The 23,776-nt window shown below is 55.6% G+C and overlaps 3 protein-coding genes across 5 annotated transcripts; all 3 read right to left on the bottom strand.

The window, feature by feature from the left end:
• Window positions 1-43: 43 nt before the first annotated feature.
• yju2 (YJU2 splicing factor homolog) lies at window positions 44-5,101 on the bottom strand. The gene is made up of 8 exons (XM_088621696.1): window positions 4,945-5,101; window positions 4,421-4,521; window positions 3,470-3,614; window positions 2,768-2,902; window positions 2,369-2,550; window positions 1,560-1,704; window positions 1,320-1,464; window positions 44-527 (listed from the first exon to the last, which is right to left on the bottom strand). Exons 1-8 carry the CDS (start codon window positions 4,966-4,968, stop codon window positions 400-402), a joined length of 1,005 nt encoding a protein of 334 aa, XP_088477822.1. The 5' UTR covers window positions 4,969-5,101; the 3' UTR covers window positions 44-399.
• Window positions 5,102-6,210: 1,109 nt separating this feature from the next.
• Window positions 6,211-11,703, bottom strand: ebi3 (Epstein-Barr virus induced 3). Of its 3 annotated transcripts, none has more exons than XM_088622567.1 (6): window positions 11,496-11,703; window positions 11,102-11,204; window positions 10,594-10,711; window positions 10,269-10,441; window positions 9,086-9,243; window positions 6,211-8,636 (listed from the first exon to the last, which is right to left on the bottom strand). In XM_088622567.1, the coding sequence occupies exons 2-6, from the start codon at window positions 11,190-11,192 to the stop codon at window positions 8,493-8,495; spliced, it is 684 nt and encodes a 227-aa protein (XP_088478693.1). In that variant the 5' UTR covers window positions 11,193-11,204; window positions 11,496-11,703; the 3' UTR covers window positions 6,211-8,492. The 3 variants fall into 3 exon arrangements, with proteins under 3 accessions (XP_088478693.1, XP_088478692.1, XP_088478691.1); XM_088622566.1 differs by having other exon boundaries at window positions 11,102-11,289; window positions 11,496-11,702; XM_088622565.1 differs by having other exon boundaries at window positions 11,102-11,228; window positions 11,496-11,700.
• A 141-nt stretch (window positions 11,704-11,844) lies between these two features.
• ankrd24 (ankyrin repeat domain 24) lies at window positions 11,845-21,764 on the bottom strand. The gene is made up of 22 exons (XM_088621700.1): window positions 21,642-21,764; window positions 20,768-20,898; window positions 20,572-20,660; window positions 20,239-20,303; window positions 19,695-19,752; window positions 19,319-19,389; window positions 19,131-19,237; window positions 18,766-18,950; window positions 18,569-18,661; window positions 18,310-18,425; window positions 17,950-18,048; window positions 17,529-17,615; window positions 17,230-17,349; window positions 16,723-16,876; window positions 16,018-16,199; window positions 14,323-15,202; window positions 13,647-13,990; window positions 13,328-13,552; window positions 12,875-13,051; window positions 12,637-12,789; window positions 12,367-12,432; window positions 11,845-12,260 (listed from the first exon to the last, which is right to left on the bottom strand). The coding sequence occupies exons 1-22, from the start codon at window positions 21,702-21,704 to the stop codon at window positions 12,183-12,185; spliced, it is 3,543 nt and encodes a 1,180-aa protein (XP_088477826.1). The 5' UTR covers window positions 21,705-21,764; the 3' UTR covers window positions 11,845-12,182.
• Window positions 21,765-23,776: the final 2,012 nt, after the last annotated feature.

The following is a 23,776-nucleotide window of genomic DNA, read 5'->3' as shown; positions in this document are numbered from 1 at the left end:
ACACACACTCCGACACAGAACAGGAAAGCTAAGAAGCAAACTCTTTGAAAGCAAAAAAGGCTTTATAGTTGAGCAGGGAGAAATGTCGCTCTGCGCAGAGATCGGTTTCAGACTTTCCAAAATTCTACCAAAGTCTCTACCCTCCGTTCTCACAAAGCGATCATGACTTTCTTCAAGGGGGCAGTTTTCACGCAGGTCTGAAGTAAAAAGAGCACAACCAATGCCAAAATGTAGACTTTTATACATAAAGACACCTGGGGAAAACCGCCTGATTAACTTTACTCATCCTTTACAGTGGTGTCAGCCTGATGCATTCTGAAAGCCGGAGCTCTCAAGGTCCTAACTGTACATACATCAGAGCTGAATAAAAAATGACCCTTCGTCCAACACGCTGCTCTTTCATTCGCTGTCCTCACTGTCGGAATACGCCCCGAGGAGGCTGAGAGACGACCCATTCTTTGCGGCGATTGGCTGGGCAGGGGCAGGGCCGGGGATGGGGGGCGGAGCATCCTTCAGAGTAGCCAATCCTGAAAGAGAACAATGAGAGCTGGCTTAGACTGCACTGACTCGGATCCCTCTCGTTTCCTCTGTGCCCTGCTTGGCTGCCGAAAAAACAAGAGAGACAGAAGAGTCGACAGACACTTATACATTTCTAGTTTTGTTTGGCATTTGACTAGTTATGTACTTATAAGGTATGTATAATTGTTCAAAAGTCTTCACGCTCAATTTAAGTCTCTTCTTCAGCATAGCACAGGGAAGAGAAGAATAATATATAATTAGGTGGGGAGCTGCGTCAGCATGCGTAGGCTGCAAAGGAACAAGTAAGAGGTTTATTCCATGCTGAAAAAAAGAAGAAAGAGAACACAACGTTTTGGCCGTGGAGCCTTAATTATAATAATATATAATAATGTCAAGGCACACTGTTACGCCAGGATCATCAAACAAGCCTGCACTGCCCCCTTGTGGTGCATTTACCCTACTGCAGCCCAGCCCATACTGGTCTCCGCTGAACAGACGCAGCAGCCCTGACCTAGGATGAGCAGAGAATCCAAAGATGGGAATGACACTGCGCTTGCAGAGCTGTCCAGTCTGGCACGAGGCCTGGGACTGTCACTGTGAACGTCTGACCAGGAGTCTGACTGTAGTTCCTGTACAACTAACGGTGTCATACCCACCTTGATGCGAAACAGTCAAAAAGGCCACAAGACATGCTTCTCTCTTAAAAGTTTTAAATAGGATTCCGTGAGGAACTGCAGCACTTTACTGGTGTTGTTTGGAAATGCCGGATGGCAGCTGTGCTGGGTGATGCTCCCTCTTACCTGGCTGGTCTGTCTGGGCCGTCTGTGTCACGGGGGGGGATGGTTTCTTCCGAACCACCAGAGCGCCCAGCGCGCCCCCCCTCAGCGAGCCCACGCTGCGCTCCCAGCTCTCCACGCGGGGGCGCTTCGGTTCCGAGGCCGAGGACTGCGGGCAGATGGAGACAGACGGTTTCAGGTGTACAAACGGGACCAGGACGACCGAGACCGGAGAGACCAGACAGGCCGCCTGCGCTCTCTCACCTGGCTGGGAGTCTGGCTGTCCGAGGTCAGGATGTCTGTGGGTCTGTCCGTGCTGGAGCTGGGAGCCCCCTCCCTCTCTCTGTCCGAGTCCGAATCCGAGTCCGAATCCCTCAGCCTCTTCACCAGGGCCTGCTCCAGCATCTCCCTGCCACGGCCAGCAGGGGCAGGAAGGGCAGGAGGAGGAGAAAGAAGAGACAGAAACAGAAAACAGCACTGTAAGGACTCAAGAATAATAATTCCTCACACCTATATAGCGCTGTTCTGGACACTCCACTTAGAGCCCTTTACAGGTAATGGGGATCCCCTCCACACCCACCAGTCCGCTCCCCACACACCAGCTCTCAATGGGGAGGAGAGCAGAGTGATGAAGCCAGTTCAGAGATGGGGATTATTAGGAGGCCATGATGGGTAAAGGCCAGGGGGAAATTTGGTCAGGACACCATGGTAACACCCCTACTCTTTTCGGGAGACGCCCTGGGATTCTTAATGACCACAGAGAGTCAGGACCTTGGTTTTACATCTCATCTGAAAGACGGCATCTTTTTACAGTACAGTGCCCCCCTCACTATACTGGAGCATTAGGACACACACAGAGTGCAGGGTGAGCGCCCCCTGCTGGTCCCACTAACACCTCTTCCAGCAGCGGCCTTAGCTTTCCCAGGAGTCTCCCCTCCAGGTACTGGCCAGGCTCACACCTGCTGGGCTCCAGTGGGCGGCCAGCTGGGAGCTGCAGGGTGACATGGCTGCTGACATCAGGGCAGACCTCCATCTCTCCCCACCCAGCCTCCTCTCTCCCCCTCTCTCCCCACCTGGTCTCCCTCTCGTCCTCCTCCTTTGCTCTCTCCTTCTCCCTCTCCTCCCACTCGCGGTGCAGGCTGAGCAGCCCCTCAAAGTCTACTCGGGCCTGGCGCTGGTTCAGCTCCTTCAGCTCCTGCAGGTTCTCCAGAACCTCCATCTCCAGCTTGGAGTCCCGGGTCCGGTTCTCCAGGACCTGAGGGGTTAATGAGTCTCGTTAGTCTCCACTATTGAAGCAGCTGCGCTCTGTAGGTTCACTCTGCGTGCAGAGTGGGTCTGTGGAGAAATACCTGTACACCCAGACACCAGCTCTGGTCAGTCTACTAAAACACAGTGGCGTTACTTCACAGGTCCCCACTGAAAATATCTCCCCAGGGCACAAGTCTCCCCAGCTACGTCTGCTCTCCTCTCACCTTCATGGGGTTGTTGAGCTCTTCCTCCTCTCTCTCTCGCTGCAGCTTCTTCTCCTCTTCCTCGATCAGCTTCTCCGCCTGGAAGTTGCGTGTTGCTCCGTGCTCCATGGCATAGTCCGTGTTCTCCGGGTCCGTCTGTGGTGTGAGAGGACCACACATTAGTAACATCAATATTGTTCTAGCAAACATGTACATTAACGAGACAGTAGCATAAAAATGCCAAAATGGATTCCTCTGCTCCGCAATGGGAGTCTGGGGTCTGTGCTCTGTATGTTTTTATACAGACACACACAAGACTGAGGGAAACAGAAATGCAGGATAGGGAAACGAGAGAGAACTGGGAAAAGTCAGACAGAGTACAACAGACGACAACTTCTTCCCCTTGTAGATGGAATGAGTACGAGGTGAGAAGAGAGAGATGGTGGAGAAGGGGAAGAGACAGCAACCGAGGCAGAGCGCAGGGCCCAGGGGCTGCTGGGAGACAGCGACCGCGGCAGAGCGCAGGGCCCAGGGGCTGCTGGGAGACAGCGACCGCGGCAGAGCGCAGGGCCCAGGGGCTGCTGGGAGACAGCGACCAAGGCAGAGCGCAGGGCCCAGGGGCTGCTGGGAGACAGCGACCAAGGCAGAGCGCAGGGCCCAGGGGCTGCTGGGAGACAGCGACCGCGGCAGAGCGCAGGGCCCAGGGGCTGCTGGGATTCTTGCCTTGAAGGTGATCTCAGCCAGGCAGCGGGTGCACTTGATGTAGAAGCGGAAGATCGGCAGTCCCATGTACTGCTCGTTCTGCACCGTCTCCTTCCGTGCATTGAACTTCTTCCCCTTGTAGATGTACTCCCCACACGTCTTACACCTGGCAGCACAGGAGAGGAGACATTTACATGTGTTGTCTGTTGTATAATAATAATAATTAATTAATTAATAATTGCTTACACTTATATAGCGCTTTTCTGGACACTCCACTCAAAGCGCTTTACAGGTAATGGGGATCCCCTCCACCACCACCAATGTGCAGCCCCACCTGGGTGATGCGACGGCAGCCATAGTGCGCCAGAACGCTCCCCACACACCAGCTCTCAGTGGGGAGGAGAGCAGAGTAATGAAGCCAGTTCAGAGATGGGGATTATTAGGAGGCCATGATTGGTAAGGGCCAGGGGGAAATTTGGCCAGGACGCCGGGGTTACACCCCTACTCGTTTCGAGAAACGCCCTGGGATTTTTAATGACCACAGAGAGTCAGGACCTTGGTTTTACGTCTCATCCGAAGGACGGCGCCTGTTTACAGTACAGTGTCTCCCTCACTATACTGGGACATTAGGACCCACATGGACCGCAGGGTGAGCGGGTATGTCAACAGGGTATGTCAATGTCCTATGATGCGTTAGTTCTGTAGATGACTGTAGATGTGGTGTTGACTGTATATGCTTTGGCACCACTGTAATTCATCAGTCATGCCAATAAAGCTGGTTGAATCTGAATCAAGAGCGACAGTCAGAAGGGGAAGGACAGAGAGACAGCGAGGGACAGGGGAGGGAAGGAGGGGAGAGAAGAGATTCAGCTGCAGTGTGACACTGTCGGTGAGACTTCAGGCTTTGTGCTACAGCCCGTCGGCGTGACAGTAGCAGCTCCCCCAGCTCAGGGGGGCCGGAGGGACTCCCACCTCATGTTGAAGGGCGCCATCAGTCGCACCACATACTGACGGTCTTTGGGGAGCTTGAGCTTGGGGATCTTGGACGGGTCGAAATCCGGGGGGTAGTATTTCTGGAGAGAAGAGACAAGGGACAGGGTTACCTTCGTCACAAGGCAGGAAGAATCGTGATGATACCGAAGAGATCCGCATGGCCACGATGGGTCATACATCGAAATAACCACAAAACAGCATGAGTTTGGCCAGTAGGTCTTCCGACAGCCCGCATCGCCACCCGCCACACGGCCTCCGGATTTAATATACGACATGACGGAGAGGCATACGTACGATGAGACCTTAAAAATATTTTATCATTTCCCCACCGCCCTTAAACCTAAAATATGACAGTAGTGTTAGCTGTACTAGTACAAAAACATTATTTCTATTTTTAAAGTAATGTAAAAGTAATTTCACAGCATTTCTCTCTTTAAAACAGTCTAACTCTGACCTGTCGTTTTCGAAAACAACTAACTACAAACACGGCTTTGAATACTCACATTTAAAACCTTTCTTTCCGACATGGTTCTTGCAAATGTATGTCCTTAACTGTAACTACAATACACAAACGCCACAAAATCTTTAAAAACCACACCACATCCCCCAGTGACCCACAAACATTTACTTCCGGGGCACTCATGCACTAACTTCCAGGTTACGCTAACTCCCGCCCCATTTTCGCGAGGTAATTGGTCATCGACGACGCGAGTTAAAATTTTAAGTCTTCTGATTGGTATGTGGCTGTTTCCATGGTGAACAAAAGCAAAGAGGGATATGATTGGTTAACCAGAAGAGGTGGGCTTTGAGCCCCCCAACTGCGGTCTGTAATTCGCCCACAGGAAAGTGGGCGTGGACTTCTGTGACCGAGCCGGAAACTTTCGAATGAGACGATGAAGACATAGGCCTTTAAGATGAAGACTTTGTTGTAAATGTCTGTAATATGTCTGTAGATTTTATTTTATTTTTATTTTTTGTTTTGCTTCATGTTAATTTTATTTTTATTTGTTTTGGCAACACTGGTTGTACTCATCGGTCATGCTAATAAAGCATCTTGAATTGAATTGAAGACATACATGAATTAAAATAATCAAGAACCAGTTAAGTAAAGGCTCTTCTAAAGAAGAAGGTTATGAGTCTGGATTCAAAGGAGTTCAGAGGAGGTGACTCTCCGATATCCTTGTGGAGAGTCCCAGAGCTTGGGGGCATAACAGGAGAAGGGCCCGTCAGCCCTAGAGTGTAGATGGGCTTGGGGGACAGTAAGGAGACCAGAATTAGAAGAGCGGAGGTTGCGAGGTGGGGAGTAGGGCGATAAAAGGTCTGACAGGTACTGAGGTGCCAAGCCATGCAGAGCCTTGTAGGTGAGCTTGAGGATTTTAAAGTCCACATGGAATTTGACAGGAAGCCAGTGCAAGGACTCCAGGATGGGAGTAATGTGATCACTTGCACTAGACCTGGTCAGGATCCAGGCTGCTGAAGTTTGGACATACTGTTTGTTCAATGTAGATCTAGATACCCCAGAGCATTACAGTAGTCAATTCGAGAGAACAGCTTTTCAGCCATAACCCTATATATTTATATCCCATATAATAATAATTCCTTACACTTATAAAGCACTTTTCTGGACACTCCACTCAGAGTTTTTACAGGTAATGGGGATCCCCTCCAGGCCCACCTGGATGATGCGCCAGTCCGCTCCCCCACACACCAGCTCTCAGCTCTAAATGTGCCTGATTGCACCACCATGTAGAATAAACACATCAACAATCACGTGGTATTTTTCCTTTATTAGTTTTGCATGTATAAACAGTTTATGATGATTCAAGTCGCCTACATGTACAGATTAGCGCATACGAAGGCAAGCAAGAAGCAGACAGCATTGCAGACAGGAGGCACATGTCCCAGACTGGGCCAGTGTGTGAGAGCAGGTGTGTGTGTGTGTGTGTGTGTGTGTGTGTGTGTGTGTGTGTGTGTGTGTGTGTGTGTGTGTGTGTGCGCGTCTGGACGTGTCCCAGACTGGGCCAGTGTGTGAGAGCAGTGTGTGTGTGTGTGTGTGTGTGTGTGTGTGTGTGTGTGTGTGTGTGTGTGTGTGTGCGCGTCTGGACGTGTCCCAGGCTGGGTCAGTGTGTGCTTGAGTAGGTGTGTGTGTCGAGATGTGTCTGGGTCAGTGTGTGCGTCGAGATGTGTCTGGGTCAGTGTGTGTGAGCAGGTGTGTGTGTCGAGATGTGTCTGGGTCAGTGTGTGTGAGCAGGTGTGTGTCGAGATGTGTCTGGGTCAGTGTGTGTGAGCAGGTGTGTGTCGAGATGTGTCTGGGTCAGTGTGTGTGAGCAGGTGTGTGTGTCAAGATGTGTCTGGGTCAGTGTGTGTGTCGAGATGTGTCTGGGTCAGTGTGTGCGTGTCGAGATGTGTCTGTGTCAGTGTGTGTGAGCAGGTGTGTGTGTCGAGATGTGTCTGGGTCAGTGTGTGTGAGCAGGTGTGTGTGTCAAGATGTGTCTGGGTCAGTGTGTGCGTGTCGAGATGTGTCTGTGTCAGTGTGTGTGAGCAGGTGTGTGTCGAGATGTGTCTGGGTCAGTGTGTGTGAGCAGGTGTGTGTGTCGAGATGTGTCTGGGTCAGTGTGTGTGAGCAGGTGTGTGTGTCGAGATGTGTCTGGGTCAGTGTGTGCGTGTCGAGATGTGTCTGTGTCAGTGTGTGTGAGCAGGTGTGTGTGTCGAGATGTGTCTGGGTCAGTGTGTGTGAGCAGATGTGTGTGTCAAGATGTGTCTGGGTCAGTGTGTATGAGCAGGTGTGTGTGTCGAGATGTGTCTGGGTCAGTGTGTGTATGTCGAGATGTGTCTGGGTCAGTGTGTGTGAGCAGGTGTGTGTCGAGATGTGTCTGGGTCAGTGTGTGTGAGCAGGTGTGTGTCGAGATGTGTCTGTGTCAGTGTGTGTGAGCAGGTGTGTGTGTCGAGATGTGTCTGGGTCAGTGTGTGTGAGCAGGTGTGTGTGTCGAGATGTGTCTGGGTCAGTGTGTGTGAGCAGGTGTGTGTGTCGAGATGTGTCTGGGTCAGTGTGTGCGTGTCAAGATGTGTCTGTGTCAGTGTGTGTGAGCAGGTGTGTGTGTCGAGATGTGTCTGGGTCAGTGTGTGTGAGCAGGTGTGTGTGTCAAGATGTGTCTGGGTCAGTGTGTGTGAGCAGGTGTGTGTGTCGAGATGTGTCTGGGTCAGTGTGTGTGTGTCAAGATGTGTCTGGGTCAGTGTGTGTGAGCAGGTGTGTGTCGAGATGTGTCTGGGTCAGTGTGTGCGTGTAGAGATGTGTCTGTGTCAGTGTGTGTGAGCAGGTGTGTGTGTCGAGATGTGTCTGTGTCAGTGTGTGTGAGCAGGTGTGTGTCGAGATGTGTCTGGGTCAGTGTGTGTGAGCAGGTGTGTGTCGAGATGTGTCTGGGTCAGTGTGTGTGAGGGCAGGTGTGTGTGTCGAGATGTGTCTGGGTCAGTGTGTGTGAGCAGGTGTGTGTGTCGAGATGTGTCTGGGTCAGTGTGTGTGAGCAGGTGTGTGTCGAGATGTGTCTGGGTCAGTGTGTGTGAGCAGGTGTGTGTCGAGATGTGTCTGGGTCAGTGTGTGTGAGGGCAGGTGTGTGTGTCGAGATGTGTCTGGGTCAGTGTGTGTGAGCAGGTGTGTGTGTCGAGATGTGTCTGGGTCAGTGTGTGTGAGCAGGTGTGTGTCGAGATGTGTCTGGGTCAGTGTGTGTGAGCAGGTGTGTGTCGAGATGTGTCTGGGTCAGTGTGTGTGAGCAGGTGTGTGTCGAGATGTGTCTGGGTCAGTGTGTGTGAGCAGGTGTGTGTCGAGATGTGTCTGGGTCAGTGTGTGTGAGCAGGTGTGTGTGACAGGACGTGTCCCAGGCTGGAGGGCACGCAGTGTGTCCAGAGCAATGCCAGGCTGCGCCACACCCTGCGGCACTCTGCTCTGTCCTTATGGAGCAGGAAGGTAGCAGCAAGCTCAGTCACTATCAGCATCTCACGTAGGGCAGTATGGGGGTGCTAATGAGGTGGCATCGGGGCGCTGTTGGGCAGCGTCTCAGGTTGTGAAGGCAGTGATGGCCGGGCTCCAGTCACTGGGCTCTCCGTGGTCCAGGATGTCCTGAGCCAACACCCTGATGGAGTACTGGCTGTGCGGACGCAGGCCCCTCAGGACCACCTTGGTCGACTCGAACGGACCCAGCTGAAGCACAAGAAAGACAGGGAAAGGACAGAGGACAGGGAGGAGGGAGAAAGTGAATTCTCTGATTGAACTTGTACAGTGTGAGCAGGGTGTGTGAATAGTCGGCCACTGTGCATCATGCAGTTCGCTGGTGTGGAGTGTCTTTGCGTGTTGCGTGTGCCCTGCAGCTTGCTCACTGTGTGCAGGTGTCGAGTGTCTTTGTGTGTGGCATGTGCCCTGCGGTGTGCAGACGTGGAGTGTCTTTGCGTGTGGCGTGCTCACTGTGTGCAGGTGTCGAGTGTCTTTGCGTGTGGCGTGTGCCCTGCGGTGTGTCTTTGCGTGTGGCGTGCTCACTGTGTGCAGGTGTCGAGTGTCTTTGCGTGTGGCATGTGCCCTGCAGTGTGCAGACGTGGAGTGTCTTTGCGTGTGGCGTGTGCCCTGCGGTGTGTCTTTGCGTGTGGCGTGCTCACTGTGCGTGGCGCTCGCACCCCCCCATCACTGTACTGCACTTGGTACTTCAGCTGGAAGAGGGTGGGGTCGGTCCAGCTGGGCGGCGGAGCCCACTCCACGGTCAGCCTCCTGCTGGAGCGCAGAGTCACCTTGATGTCCACAGGAGGATCAGGCTTGACTGGGAGACAGGAGAACGGGAGGAAACATTTTCCACAAAACAGCCATTGCAGTCGCAAGAGAAGCACCCCCCCCCGGATCCCGGGAATCCCTATCCAAAGGACTGGGATCGTTCTGGGGTCGGTCAGAATTTACTGAGCAATGGAGTAAAACAGAAGCCCCAGCCCCTCCGCCATGCCCCCCCCCTGCCGCCTCTGACTGTGCAACTCAGGCGATAGACAGCTCTGCGAGAGCAGGAGAGCGCAGGAGAGGCACAGTCCAGGGCAGCTCTGCTCGGCCAGCCTCACCACCCTCCTTCAGCTGCAACAGACCCCAGACATCAGGTCTCAGCGGTGTGGAGAGACAGCAGTGTGGTGAGACAGCGGTGTGGTGAGACAGCAGTATGGTGAGACAGCAGTGTGGAGAGACAGCAGTGTGGTGAGACAGCAGTGTGGAGAGACAGCGGTGTGGTGAGACAGCGGTGTGGTGAGACAGCAGTGTGGTGAGACAGCAGTGTGGAGAGACAGCGGTGTGGAAAGACAGCGGTGTGGTGAGACAGCGGTGTGGTGAGACAGCGGTGTGGAGAGACAGCGGCGTGGTGAGACAGCGGCGTGGAGAGACAGCGGCGTGGAGAAACAGCAGCGTGGAGAGACAGCAGTGTGGTGAGACAGCAGTGTGGAGAGACAGCGGTGTGGTGAGACAGCGGTGTGGAGAGACAGCAGTGTGGTGAGACAGCGGTGTGGTGAGACAGCGGTGTGGTGAGACAGCGGTGTGGAGAGACAGCGGTGTGGTGAGACAGCGGTGTGGAGAGACAGCGGTGTGGAGTGACAGCGGTGTGGAGAGACAGCGGTGTGGTGAGACAGCGGTGTGGAGAGACAGCGGTGTGGTGAGACAGCAGTGTGGTGAGCCCGTCACGCTGTAGTACAGGCGCAGCCACACCCTCCTGTCACGAGCCCCACGGCGTCCCTCGCTGGCTCACTGACCCTAGCCCCACCCCCTGCTGAGAATGGAAAGCAAGGTGGGATCGACCCCACCCTCTGCCCTGACCGATTTTCTCCAGTATGAAAGGCAGCAGCCGGGTGGTGCTCCCGAGCGCGTTGGTGGCGGTGACGTTGACGAAATACGGCTCGACAGAGAACATCTCCAGGTTCCCCATCACACACGATCTCGGACGCTCTGGGTTGACCTCACAGGGGATCTGAACTCCCAACAGACCCTTCCTGCAGACAGAGTGAGACAGTACGCGTGTCTCAAAACGGGAGAGGTGAGGGTAAAACGTTCTTAAAAGATTTCAGCTGTGCGTAGACCATAGTGCTGAAATGAAAACAATGCACAATCTCTGTAGTAGTAGAGGACAGTTTTGTTTCCGTACCTGTAGGTGGCAGTGTAGGATGTGGGCAGATCGGGCTCAGGCTGTACTTTCCAGGTGCACAGCACCCTCTGTGGGTAGCTGGGGGACCAGCATTGCACGTCAAGCTGGGGAAGAGAGTCTAGGTGGAGACAGAGGCGTCAGAGACAGTCCAGTCTACAGGAACAGAAAGACAGACAGGCCAGCCCTCACAGAGGAGCAGGAGGACACAGAAATGAGCAGAGACACACAGAGCAGACAGACACACGGTGTGGCCGCTGTGAGGGAGTGACACAGCAGGTGTAGTTGCTGGTGTTAGTGAAGGGGAAGACATCGCCTGAGCCGAGATCCTTCCCATTAATCTTCTATTGCACCTCTCCTCCTGCAGGGCTTGAAGCCAGCAAGCTCACTACTGCACGTAGCACTGAGGCAGAAAGGGGACAGAGCATGAAAGACAGGTAGAGGATTAACTGGAGAAAATAGCAGCATGCACACAAAGACACACACACTGCAAGAGGAGGCTCAGCCTTACCATGCGCAGACTGCGAGGCTGCCCCGAGGAAGAGTGCTGCGCCGAGAAGAACTGCATGTGCGCAGACGCAGGAGCTGCTCTGACTGCGCATCCTGCCGACTCGCTGTAGAGACGGTCAGTTCTGGGCCTGTCAGTCACAAGTCTCCTTTAGCAACTGTGTTCTTGATCAACGGTGTCCAAAACAAGGGCTTCAGGCGTATTATAATCATTACAATGTAAACACCCGGGTGTTTTTCAGGACAATAACAGAGTGATGCAGAAATAAAAGCACAAACTTATGTATTAATCCGTTTTAAGTTCAGTATTTTTTATTTAATAATTTAATAGGACACAGCAGGAGCCCCTGAGATCTCTCTGCTAGCAGGTACATGCAGATGTCGGAAAGCTAGCCTACCTGAGTGTGTAGCGTCCTCTAGACTGACCGACTGCCGCTGCTGTCGGTGGAGCTTCAGCGCAGGGAGCAGACAGAGGGACACGGTACTGAAACAAGGCTGTTTACTGCACTAGAGTAAGGAAGCTCCGCAGACCGGAGAAGGGAGCGGAGCAAGCAGAGGGATGTGGCTTCTGAAAGTGCTGAAAAATATCATATGTAACCCCCCCTCACACACACACACACACCCACCCACCCCCCTGTCCAGGAAGCTAAAACCAGCAGCACAGCAGCTGACCAGCACACGAGTGAGAATAGGGTTCTGGGCCGTTCATTGTGATCCACACTGAAGAAACTCAACTGCAAATCAAAATACGTTTTACAGATTTATTGCGTTAACGCATGAAGAGTTTCTGCGCTGGGCCTCAGAGCGGAGGATGGCGCAGCAGGGTCGGGTCTGAGAGTCTGAGTGGGTGGGAATAGCTCGGCGCTCCTGCACGCAATGCTCCTTCCCACCCTCTCTGTTCCCAGATTCACAGGATATTTATGGTTTCCTGGAATTTTGTGCCAGGAGGGAACCAGCCCCAGGTGGAGTCCTTTCCACAGTTTCCTGTGACGGAGCGGAGGGTTCCTGTTCGTGGAAAGTCTCGACTTTTCCTGCCTGGCCGCCAGGCTGCTCAGGGACCAGGCGGGTGCCGGGGCGTGCTCGGGCTAGCGGCTCTGCTCCTGGAGCTGGGTCATCCTCAGGATCTGCAGCAGCACGGCCTGCACCTCCTCATCCATCCGGCCCTGGGGGTCACGGTACACACATTGTCACGCCCTCGCAGGCACGGCGGTGCTGCGACACACACTCGCAAGCTGCAATGCCCACAGACTGCCAGGCAGCAGGACCCACCTGGACTGCAGACAGCAGGTGAGCGCGATACACCGCCACCACCGCCCGGTGCTTCCGGTCCCAGTCCTGCGGACACACAGACACAGGCCAGGCTGAGCCAGACACACTCACAGAGGCAGGGAGAGACGCATGCACTGCGGTCTGCAGAGTCCAGCAGAAGACGGGCTGCCAGAGGGACGCGCAAAAGATCAGACAAAGGGAGGCTCAGTGAGACACACTGTCACCCCTCAGCTGGGCGTCTGTCCTCACTCACCTGGGCTCCTCACTCACCTGGAGCTGTTTCTGCAGCGCGGCTACACGGCTCTGCAAGGCCCCTTGCTGGCCCTGTGTGCTGGGGGCCACAGGAGGAGCGGAGGACAGCGGCGGGGTCAGGCTCCCTAGCGCCTCCTTCAGGCGGAACACCTCCTTGGACAGCTCTGTAATCTGACCACAGAGTCACCGGCTTATAAAGGCTCATTTTCACGGACTCTCCCGTCGATCGTCTGACTGCCCACGTCCGCCGCGCTACCTTGCGGTCCTTCTCCTTGACCAGGCCCTGGGCGTCCTCGATGCTGGTGCGCAGCTCCTGCAGCCTCCCCGACTGCGCCTGCAGGTCAGACAGCTGCTGCTGCGCCGCGGCCAGCTGGGCCTCCGCCGCCTGCCGCTCGCTCTTGTTGAACAGGGCCTCCCTCTGCACCTGGAACACCTGGGCACAGGCATGGACAGATCAGGCCCAGCATCAGGAGGGCGAGGCGTTATAGGAAAGGAATCACGCTCTCATCACACAGCAGCCTGATGCTTTCCAGGTTTGGCACAAAACGATGAAGCAGGAATGCATCTATATTCAATACCACATGTGTGGATATGCTACTTTCATAATTAAAGAGGCAGCACAATTGAAATTTAGGGCAGCTGGGTAAAACCTGCAGCGGATCAGACCGCTGTGCGTCGGGAGCAGGGGCGCGCCCCTCCAGCCTCTGACCTCGGTGCAGGTCTTCTCGTGTTTGCGCGCCAGGTCGTTCAGCTTGGCCGTGAGCGTGTTGACCTCCACCTGCAGGGTGCGCCGCTGGGCCTCGTGCTCCTCCCGCGACACGCTGCCCTCCACCGCCGCCCGGAGCGCGCCCAGCTCCGCCTCGCGCGCGGACAGGGAGAGGAGCGCCGACTGGGCCGTCTTCTCGCTCTCCTGCAGGGAGCGCTGCAGAGACTCCTAACACAAGGGAGAAGGGCAGAGAGTGAGACGCTTTGGAGTCTGTGTCCTGCGTTGTCCAGTGCCCAGCAGATGGCTCCCTGCCCTCCCTCACCTTCACTTTCTCATGCTCCTCCCGGGACACAGAGTCGTTCCTGAGGGCCTGGAGCTCGGCCTGCAGCCTGGAGCTCTCCTGCTGGGCCTGCCCCTGCCGGGCCTTGTCCTCCTGGAGCTCATGATGAGCCTGGGCCAGCTGGTCCTTGAGGGCAGACAGCGCCACCTGGTGCTCAGACAAGGGCACTGACTCCTGCAGCCTGGCGGTCAGCTGGGCCCGCTCCTCCTGCTCTGCACGCAGCTGATCGCGGGCCGCTGCCGCCTCCCGCCGCGCCTCCTCAAGCTCCGCCCTCAGGGCCTCCAGGGCCCCTCCCCCTGACTCGTGGGTCGTGCGCTCTGATTGGTCTAAAATGACATCATCACAGGCTTAGCTGCATCTGGCTGAAGCTTCTCTAACCATTAGCCGATCCAGAATCAATCATTCTAATATGAATCTCAGAGGCAAGAGGCAGAGTGACAATAAAAAAAACACAGAAAAACTGGAGAGGATTGTTCTCTACCAGCCTCCTATTTCTAAGCACACTTAAGAACATAAAGCAAGAAGGTTTAAGGACCACTACAGGACTTTTCGTTGCTAGTACATTATTGTAGCAGCCGCCACGCCGCTAACCTCAGAAACACAAGAATCAGACTGATGCTCGTGTGAGAGAGAGGGAGGCAGGCAGAGAAGCCCTTACCTGGGGCAGAAGAGGGCTCTGACCCCTCGGACTGGTCTTCCTCCTCCTCCTCCTCTCCGGCAGCGGGGGGGCGCAGCCTCTCCAGCTCCAGCAGCGCCTCGTTCAGCCTCAGTGCCGCCTCCGACCTCTCCCGCGTGATCTCCTCCAGCTGGATGGCCAGGCTCAGCCGCATCTCCTCAAACTCCTCCAGGGACACGGAGCCCTCCGGCGCCCCCTGCAGGCTCTCCTCGCCTCGCCTCCCCGCTGCGTCCCCCTCTTGGTCTCTCACCGCCTCCCCACTGCTCTGCCTCTCTGCCAGGTCTGCCTCCAGCTGCCTCACCCTCTCCTGAAGCTGCCTTACTGCCTCCGGCTCCCCTTCCTCCTTCTCTGCTTCTCTATCTGCTAGGGCTGCCTCCAGGTCCTTCACCTTGTCTCTGAGCTGCCTCACTTCCTCCACCTGTCCCTCCTGGCTCCGAGCCTCAGAGTCCTGACTCTGTGGGGAGGGGGCAGCCTCGTCCGCCACCTCCACAGAGTACACCCCCAGCCTCACCTGCTCCCTCAGCTCCTGCAGCTCCAACAGAGTCTCTGCATGCCTCGCCTCCAGCCTCTGCAGCCCCTCCCTCAGCTCCCCGGCAGCCTCGCCCTCCGTCTCGCCCTGCTCCCTCTGCCTCCTCTTGCTCTCCTCCAGCTCTGCCTCAAGCTGTTGGATCCGAGCCTCGGAGCCTTGCCTTTCTGCCTCGCCGGCCTCCCCGCAGGCCTCAGCCTCAGCCTGGGCCTGGGAGTAGCGCTCCTGCAGCTCATCGAACTCCTTCTTCAGGGAGTCGTACAGGATGGCAGGGATGAAGTCCTCGCCCGCGGAGCTCTCCATCTCCGTGTCGTCCTTCTCGTACGTCTCCAACATCTGGGGTCAGACAGCATGTTGCGGTTTTAGATGCTGGCGAGGTATAGGGAAGCGATAACGGTCTAACGTAGTCCAGAGACTTTCTGGTAAAGCAATGGGTGACTGGCGTACAGCAGTGTGTTGGTCGCTGACCGACAGCGTCCCCAGTGGAGAGAGAGAGACGGACACAGGACAGAGAGAGAGGTCATGAGCTCCAGGCATGCAGAATGAGCTTGGTGAACTGACCCTGCAATGAAATGGCAAGAGAGAGGAGAAGGACAGCGGTACGATGCGAGATGGGAGTGCGGTGAACGTTACCGGCTCATCTGTACCCCCCACTGTGCAGCCAGGGGCTGCCCTCGAGTCTCCCTGCACGTCCGGATCGAGGCAGCCCCAGCGCCCCAGGATGCCTCTCCGATCCGGGCGCTCGGAGCTCCGCGCTGTCCCCGACAATGCGGGCTGCCTCACTCCCTGTCCTATTTAAGCTTCTCCGAGCTGCGCCTCTCTGTTAGGCACCTGACCCACTTTGTGGTGAACGCCTCTCCTGACAGCTTTCTATTTATACCCGGGCAGCGCACCATGGCAGAATGACTGGTAGGAGCCCCAGTGCTGCAGCCTTCCGAGACAGAGAAGGGATCTGGTGGATAATATCTTGCTGAATGTAAATATTGCTGCCCCAGTCCCCTGCAGTAGACTCATTCCTCCCTGCCTGGCACGGCACAGTTTCCCTGTTTCGCTGCGTCCTTCTCTCAAGGCTTAAGGATGTTGCCCTGCCAGTAGGGGCTCTGTGTCTTGCTGTGTGAGGCCTGTGTGTCAGCGTGCCTGTTACACTGTACCTGCACTTTAAGCAACAGGTCTGCATTCTGCACTGTCAGCTCCTCCACTTGTCTCTGCAGGGCAGCAAGAGAGTCGGGGTCCCCAAGGATCTGTGAAGCTGAAATGGAATTGGGGTTCCCCTGGCTTGAAACAGATTCCGGATCCAAGCTGCGGGACTGCCTGGACAGCAGCCGCTCTGCTCCTGGAGATACAGAGAGAGACACCAAGGTGAGAGGGAGGGTCACTCTTAAGGGATTTTCGGATGCATCAACTCAAACACATTTCCAAAACCACAAACGCCTCTAACGTTAGAGAGTGACCAGTCATTAAAAACTGTCCCCAGGGAGTCTCAGATTAACATTCTGAAAGAATGAAGGGAAAACTATCTTCCCTGGGCTGCTTGCATATTACGAGAATAAAGGTGGGATCTTTCAGCCAAACTGGAATCAAGTGATTGAGCGCTGACAGTAATCAATGAAGGGAGGCTGATAGTGACTACCAGACAAATGTTAACACAGCATGAATAAGAATCAAACAGAATCAGGTAATCCAATTGGGCTGTGTTCCTCTGTGTATTTTGTCTGTAATAAGCTCAGACCTTCTCAAAAGCCTCTGGTCAGCATGTGCTTTACAACTGGAAAACTGGAGCCAGAGCCTGACCTGTGAACAATCTGGCCCAGTCTCTTTCTCTCCCTATTTGTTGAGGGGGCTTCTTCTGGGCTCACCTGGGAAGTCCAGTGGCTCTTCGCTGTCATCTGTGGCCTCGGAGTCGCTGGGGGCTCCCTCTATCACATGCGCCCCCCGCAGATCCCTGAGCTCCGTGCGGAGCTGCTCCCTCTCCCTCTCGGCCTCCTCCAGGCTCTCCCGCAGGACACACAGCTGAGAACGGGAGACAGACGGGTTCCTGCTGTCCCATAGTGGCCGTGTGTGTGTGTGTGTGTGTGTGTGTGTGTGTGTGTGTGTGTGTGTGTGTGTGTGTGTGTGTGTGTGTGTGTGTGTGTCTGAGCAGCGCTGGTGTGTTGCAATGTGTGTGTATCTCACCAGTGCCAGTGTGTTTGTGTATGTGAGCATTGCCAGTGTGTCGGCAGTGTGTGCGTATCTGAACAGGGAATGCAAGCTGGGGTATGCGAAAAGACGAATTCCTCATGCAAGAAATTGTATGTGGCCAATAAAGTGATGTTATGTTATGTTACGGTGCCAGTGTGTGGGCAGTGCATGTCTGGATGTAGTACCTCCTCCAGAGCTGTGTGGGCGCTGTGCTGCTGCTGCTCCAGGTTCTTGATCTTCTGTAGGAGACGTCCTCTCTCCAGCCGCAGTCTCCGGATCTCCTCGAACACCTCTTCATCCTCGACCTGCGCAGGGATGTGAACTTTATACAGTATATCCCCCATTTACACAAATTAGCATGGTAATGGGATATTAGTACTACATTCGAGTCCGAGACCATGAGACTAACAGACTCAAACTCAAACTCTCACCTTTCTGACACAGCTGAGCTGCCAGGAACCAGGCTGCAGAGCCTGTAACTCACCATGCTGGGCTCCGGGCGGCGCTGTGTTTCTGGAGACAGGGCAGGAGGTGTTGGGGGGCTGGGCGGCTCTGGGGAGGGGCTGGGGCCCTGAGTCACAAGATAAGGAGAGATCAGGACAGAACGACTGACATCCTTTCGACCCAAGTATCAACTGAGTAGCTTGCATTAAATCTGGTTAGCTATAATTAAGTCATCAATCAATCAATACTTTAATCAAAGTATTAAATTAATTAATTGAGATGAAAACATCTTAAACTCATTTACAGTATATACACAAGCCATATGAACTCCCGGGATGTGAAATCTACATGAAAATAGATATGTGCACCAGCCCTAATGTGTGAGAACGTGTAGATAATGGATTCTTTTATACATTTCGGCATTATAAAGATGCCCCCCAAACTCAACCTCTGTCTCGTACCTGTGGCGAGGGTGGGGTACCAGGTGGCGGGGGGGCTTTCCTCTTGCGGGGCCCTGTTCCCCGGCCCCCTGCAGGCAGGGGTGGGGGGGCCGGGGGCTGCTGGGGTCACAGGCAGAGGGACGGACAGACAGGACGAGCATCAGCGACAGGAGGAACAGCAACACAGAGGTGTCAGTCAGGAGCCCGTGGTTTCCCAGCCCTGCTGTTCCCTTGCTCAGTTCTCTCTGCCTGTCCTCCAAGGAGGTGGGTAGACAGCTACTGATGAGCGCTGACTGTGGACTGCGGGGCTCTGCACGGGCACGAACACCAGCACAGCCCTTGCGGATCAGAGATAGCACAGCAGCGCAGAAAGGGGCTCGCGAGCCGCGCGAGTGACTGCTCCACCGGCCGGTCCCGAGAGGGCCGGGAGGAGCCGATGCTCCGAAGCGTGTCGGCCAGCGGAGCGTATCCCAGGCTTCCCAGCGGGCCGATCGGGCCTAGCCTGAGGGTTTGCTGAGCAGTGCTGCAGTACGGTTCCAGCATGCTCACCCTTCACTTTGCTTCTGCAGGTCCCACATCAGCCTCTCTACCCTGCTTTTACCATGATCTCACTGTGCTGCGCTGCACTGCGCTCATGTACAATGGTAACTGTCACGGGACTGTGGTTTCTGAATGGGAATGGACCGAACCGAACCGACCGGGTTTACCTCCTCGCTGGAGCCCGACTCCGTGGCTGCGGGGTGCATGGGGAGAGACACAGACAGCGAGAAACATTAACCCCCTGCACTGCGCGGCCGCTCTCACGCACACAGAGAGAGGTGCCTCAGTGTGACTCACCGCCGCCCCCTGCGTCTCCGGAGGAACGCTGCAGCAGCCGCAGGACGCGCTGGTTGCCCGTGGCGACGCTGTAGTGAGCGGCGGTGCGGCCCAGGGCGTCGGCCAGGCGGGGGTCCGCTCCGGCCCGGAGCAACAGCTGCGCCGTCTCCAGACTGTCGCTCTCGCAGGCCAGCATCAGGGCCGTCCTGCGCAACGGCACAACGCGCGGCCTGGTCACGGCGCGAGTGTACACAACACCGCGCTGCGCAGCGCTACACAACCGTGTCACAACACAGCACCGTCACAATACTGCGAGACGCTGCTCCACACCGCCTCTGCGCTGGGACAAGGCTGCACAACCGCAGAGCACCGGGAGCCGCCCGTACCTCCCCTGGCTGTCTTGCAGGTTGACTGAAGCTCCCCGGTCCACCAGAAAGGCGCACAGCTCGACCCGGCTCATCTGGGCCGCCAGAATCAAGGGGGTGGAACCGTCCTGAAGGAGAAGCAGGCCGCAGCCCCCGGTCAGCGTGTCCACTGGCACACCTCCCCCATCCCTGCAGCTGGGTACACTCACCCCATCCTGAGCGTCCAGAGAAGCCTTGAAGTCCCACAGAGTCTGCGTGCATGCCAGACACCCGCTGACCGCTGCCCAGAGAGAGAGAGAAGAGTGAAGAAGGAGAGAGAGAGAAAGGGTCAGTCACACAGCCCTGAAGGAAAGGGTTCACTGAACTTCCCGCCCTGTGCCCGTTGCATGCTGGGATAGGCTCTGGAAAATGGAGCAAGGGTTTATTGAACTGTTTCTTGGGCTGGTGTCTAACTGAAACCAATGGAGGGGTATTAGGGTGCACCACACTGTGCTGTGCTACACGGGGGGGGATTCCAGGTGCTTGGCTGGAATCGGGGTTACACTGGGGGGGTTTACGGAGGGCAGTGCAGGTTTCGGGTCTCACCGGCGTGGTGGAGCGCGGTCCTGCCGTGAGCGTCTGTGGAGTCCACCGGCACGCGCTCCTGCAGCCGGGGGACACAGGCAGTGAGGCTCAGGCAGAAAACAGATTCCAGGTTTAAAACAGCCAAAAACTGAAAGAGTCACTAAAATTAAATCTCCTTTTTTATTGAACTACTGTAGAATTAAGGCAAACGAGCCCATCCTCTCTGGCTCTCTGAGGGTCGACTGGTTAGCAGAAAGCATTGCTTTGAATGACACAAGGGCACTGTCCAGTCAGGACTCTACTGGTACAAGGGCACTGTCCAGTCAGGACTCTACTGGTACAAGGGCACTGTCCAGTCAGGACTCTGCTGGCATAAGGGCACTGTCCAGTCAGGACTCTACTGGCACAAGGGCACTGTCCAGTCAGGACTCTGCTGGCACAAGGGCACTGTCCACAGCTCTACTCCCTCCCCATTTACAGCAGTAATACATCTAGGCAGAGCTCAGATACTGCAGCCCCCCTCTCCACAGCGCAGCAGGATGACCTCAGCCCCGCCCTGGCTCACCTGCAGCAGTCTCTTCACACACTCGGGGTGCCCATTCCTGGCAGCGAGGTGCAGTGCGTTGAAGCCTGCGGGGGGGGGGGGGGGGGGGGGGAGGGGGGCAGAGAAGGGGGGGACCGTAGACAGAAAGAAGAGTCCGGTTCCCAGAGGCGCAGCGGAGGGGAGGGGAGGGTTGGACGAGGGCGATCAGAGGCAGAGAGAGGGGCAGGGAGAGAAAAACCGCCCCTTAGTCAAGCTGGCCAGGTCCTGTGACACTGCTCCTGTCCTTCACTGTTGCTGGCCTGTCTCCCGTGCGTCTCTGCCCGGCCGGGCGGCTGTGTCGGGGGAACGCTGTACCTGTGCCGTCAACAGAGTTGGCGTCCACTCCGTGTGTCAGGATGACCTCGAGGCAGTCCACACGGCCGCGTGCAGCACTCACGTGAAACCTGCAGCCCCCGAACGAGAGAGACAACCCCCCCGCTGTCAGAGCACAAGCCCACGATCCCTGGGTGTCTGGGTGGTGGGCTGTGCTGAGCGGGCGACGGTCACTCACGCCGATTTTCCTTCGGGGTCCAGCTTGGAGGCGCAGAGCCCCTTCTTCACCAGCAGGGCGGCGACTCTCTCGGGGTCGTTCTGCTCCACCGCCTGCAGCAGGCGCTCATCGCTCTTGCCCCAGTCCTGACTCTGTGGGCGACAGGGAGCAAACCAGTGGCAGGCAGCTGGGTCAGACACCCATCAGAAGGTGGCAACCGTCATGCTTGTCCCGGCTGCTGGACGGCGGGGCGAGACAGCAGTGGCGTGGTGGCTGGTGACGTCACGATCTACCTCTGTCCCTTCTCCGGCTGCCGCAGAAAACCAGTCACCTGGAGACTTGGAGCACCTGGAGTCGGTTCACAACCAGAACCGTTCCAGGTGCTGCTCTGAATACGTACTCAGACCCGACACAGCTCGGGACTCTGCCGTTGAGTTTGGACACTGAGCCCCTTGATCGTTGTTTTTGCGTTTGTTCCCTTTGCTTGAGCTCTGACCCCTGCTTTGTGCTCGATCGTTTCCTTGATCACCCCCTCGGCTTGGGTTTACTGTCCGTTTTGGACTTCCACCTCTGGCTTTGAACTTTGACTGTAATTCGATCACGACTCCCAGATTCACTGTTGGCTTTGTCTGCTAGTTTCTCCCTGATCATGAATCTTTTCTTGTCCTGGACTATGCATCTGGGCTGTGACTGCCTGCACTGGGATGCTCTGTTTCACCAGTCTGCAAGCAGCCTGGTCCCTGATCCCAGAGTGTCCATCCATGCATCCATTGTATGGATGATTGAGAGATGATTTCCTGTGTCTCCTCTGACTCTCCTGGCATTCCTGGCCCTTGGCTACCCCCCCCCCCCATCTCCAGTCCCTGTCCGCGGCACGCCGAGTGGAGGTACGTACCGCAAGCACGCCGAGACACGGGCAGAAGCGCTTCATGAGGCTCACCAGGAACTGGGGATCCATAGAGCTGAGAGAGCTGGAGGCACCAGCCCACAGAGAGTGACCGCGCTGACTGGGCTCCTGAAATACTGACTGACACACAGGCAGGCTGGCTAATCCTGACACACAGAGAAACTGACCTGGAGAGCCCCACGCTGACACACAGACTGACTCACATATCCCACTGACACACTGACACACAGATTGACTCACATAGCCCACTGACGCACAGACTGATCCAGGGAGCCCCAGACACACTGACACACAGCCTGATCCACAGAGCCCACTGACACACTGACACACAGACTGATCCACAGAGCCCAGTGACACACAGACTGAACCAGAGAGCCCCAGACGCACTGACACACAGACTGATCCAGGGAGCCCACTAACACACAGACTGATCCACAGAGCCCACTGACACACAGACTGATGCACAGAGCCAACTGACACACTGACTGATCCACAGAGCCCACTGACACACAGCCTGATCCACAGAGCCCACTAACACACAGACTGATCCACAGAGCCCACTGACACACAGACTGATCCACAGAGCCCACTGACACACAGACTGATCCACAGAGCCCACTGACACACAGACTGATCCACAGAGCCCACTGACACACAGACTGATGCACAGAGCCAACTGACACACTGACACACAACCTGATCCTAAGAGCCCACTGACACACAGCCTGATCCACAGAGCCCACTGACACACAGACTGATCCACAGAATCCACTGACACACAGACTGATGCACAGAGCCAACTGACACACTGACACACAACCTGATCCACAGAGCCCACTAACACACAGACTGATCCACAGAGCCAACTGACACACTGACACACAACCTGATCCTAAGAGCCCACTGACACACAGACTGATCCACAGAGCCAACTGAAACACTGGCACACAGCCTGATCCACAGAGTCCACTGACACACAGACTGATCCAGAGTCCACTGACACACAGACTGATCCACAGAGCCCACTGACACACAGACTGACCCAGAGAGCCCCAGACGCACTGACACACAGACTGACCCAGAGAGCCACAGACACACTGACACACTGAGAAACTGACCCACAGAGGCCCACACAGACTGACACAGTGATGCAATGACATACGTGCCCAGGCCAGACAGACCTCAGCACTCAACCACACTGCACGCTCCGAATGGCACAGAGACACACAAGCACAGACAGCCAATAACGGGGGCTCAAAGACGAGAAGCTGCAATCTCATACATTACCAAGCAAAGACACACTCACTGACGGAGACTGCGAGGACAGACCAACAGTCAAGCTCAGGAAGGCACAGAAGGAGACACACTGTCCCCCACTGCAACAAGGAGACAGACCGCAGAGAAGGACACACACTGGTCAGCGCTGTCCAGCCTCCTGGCCGTCAGAGCAATGATGCTGCTGCCTCCTCTGAGCACAGATCTCCGAGTCACCGACTGCACAGAGACACCAGCCCTGCAGTGAGTGCGTACCTGGCACACTCTGTCTCTGCACTTCTCTTTCTCTTTTTTTCTGTGTCCTTCTTTTCTCACCCTAACCCAATACTGTCTCTCCACTTGCCCCTCCCTCTCTCCCCCAGCTATGCTTGTTACTGTCCTCCTCTCCCCTCCTCCTGCGTCCTATCTAGGGTAAACGCTCTCCAGAACAATTTGCATCAGGAGCTGAAAGCTCAGCAGAAAAAGTACAGCTTACAGAGGAAGGGAGAAAGTGAAACAGAAAAAGCGATAGGAAGAGTCTGGTGTGGGTCTTCACAGGAAAGGGACTGATACATGGATTGACCCCAAAAGATGAGCCGGGACAGCTTCCTCACTGAGGTGGGGTGATATTATTAAAATCACCTTAAGGCATTGCCAAACTCACGTGGACAAGTTCCATCATAAAAAGCATTATAAATCAAATGTCATAGTCTGTTTCTTAATGGGTTTCCCTTCGTCTCACCTGGAGAAAGACAAGTCTCTTCACCCAATTTCTTTGAAAGGAAATGAAGTTGTCTGCAGGGGCACACCCCGGTCTCTCCTGGGCTTCTGCACCTCAGGCTCAGAACCGCCCTGGCGCTCAATGGCAG

The sequence above is a fragment of the Lepisosteus platostomus genome, chromosome 27 (assembly GCF_059453375.1).
Source record: "Lepisosteus platostomus isolate fLepPlt1 chromosome 27, fLepPlt1.hap1, whole genome shotgun sequence".
NCBI lineage: Eukaryota > Metazoa > Chordata > Actinopteri > Semionotiformes > Lepisosteidae > Lepisosteus > Lepisosteus platostomus.
The sequence above is the reverse complement of the archived record's forward strand: the minus strand, read 5'-3'. Positions and strand labels throughout refer to the sequence as shown.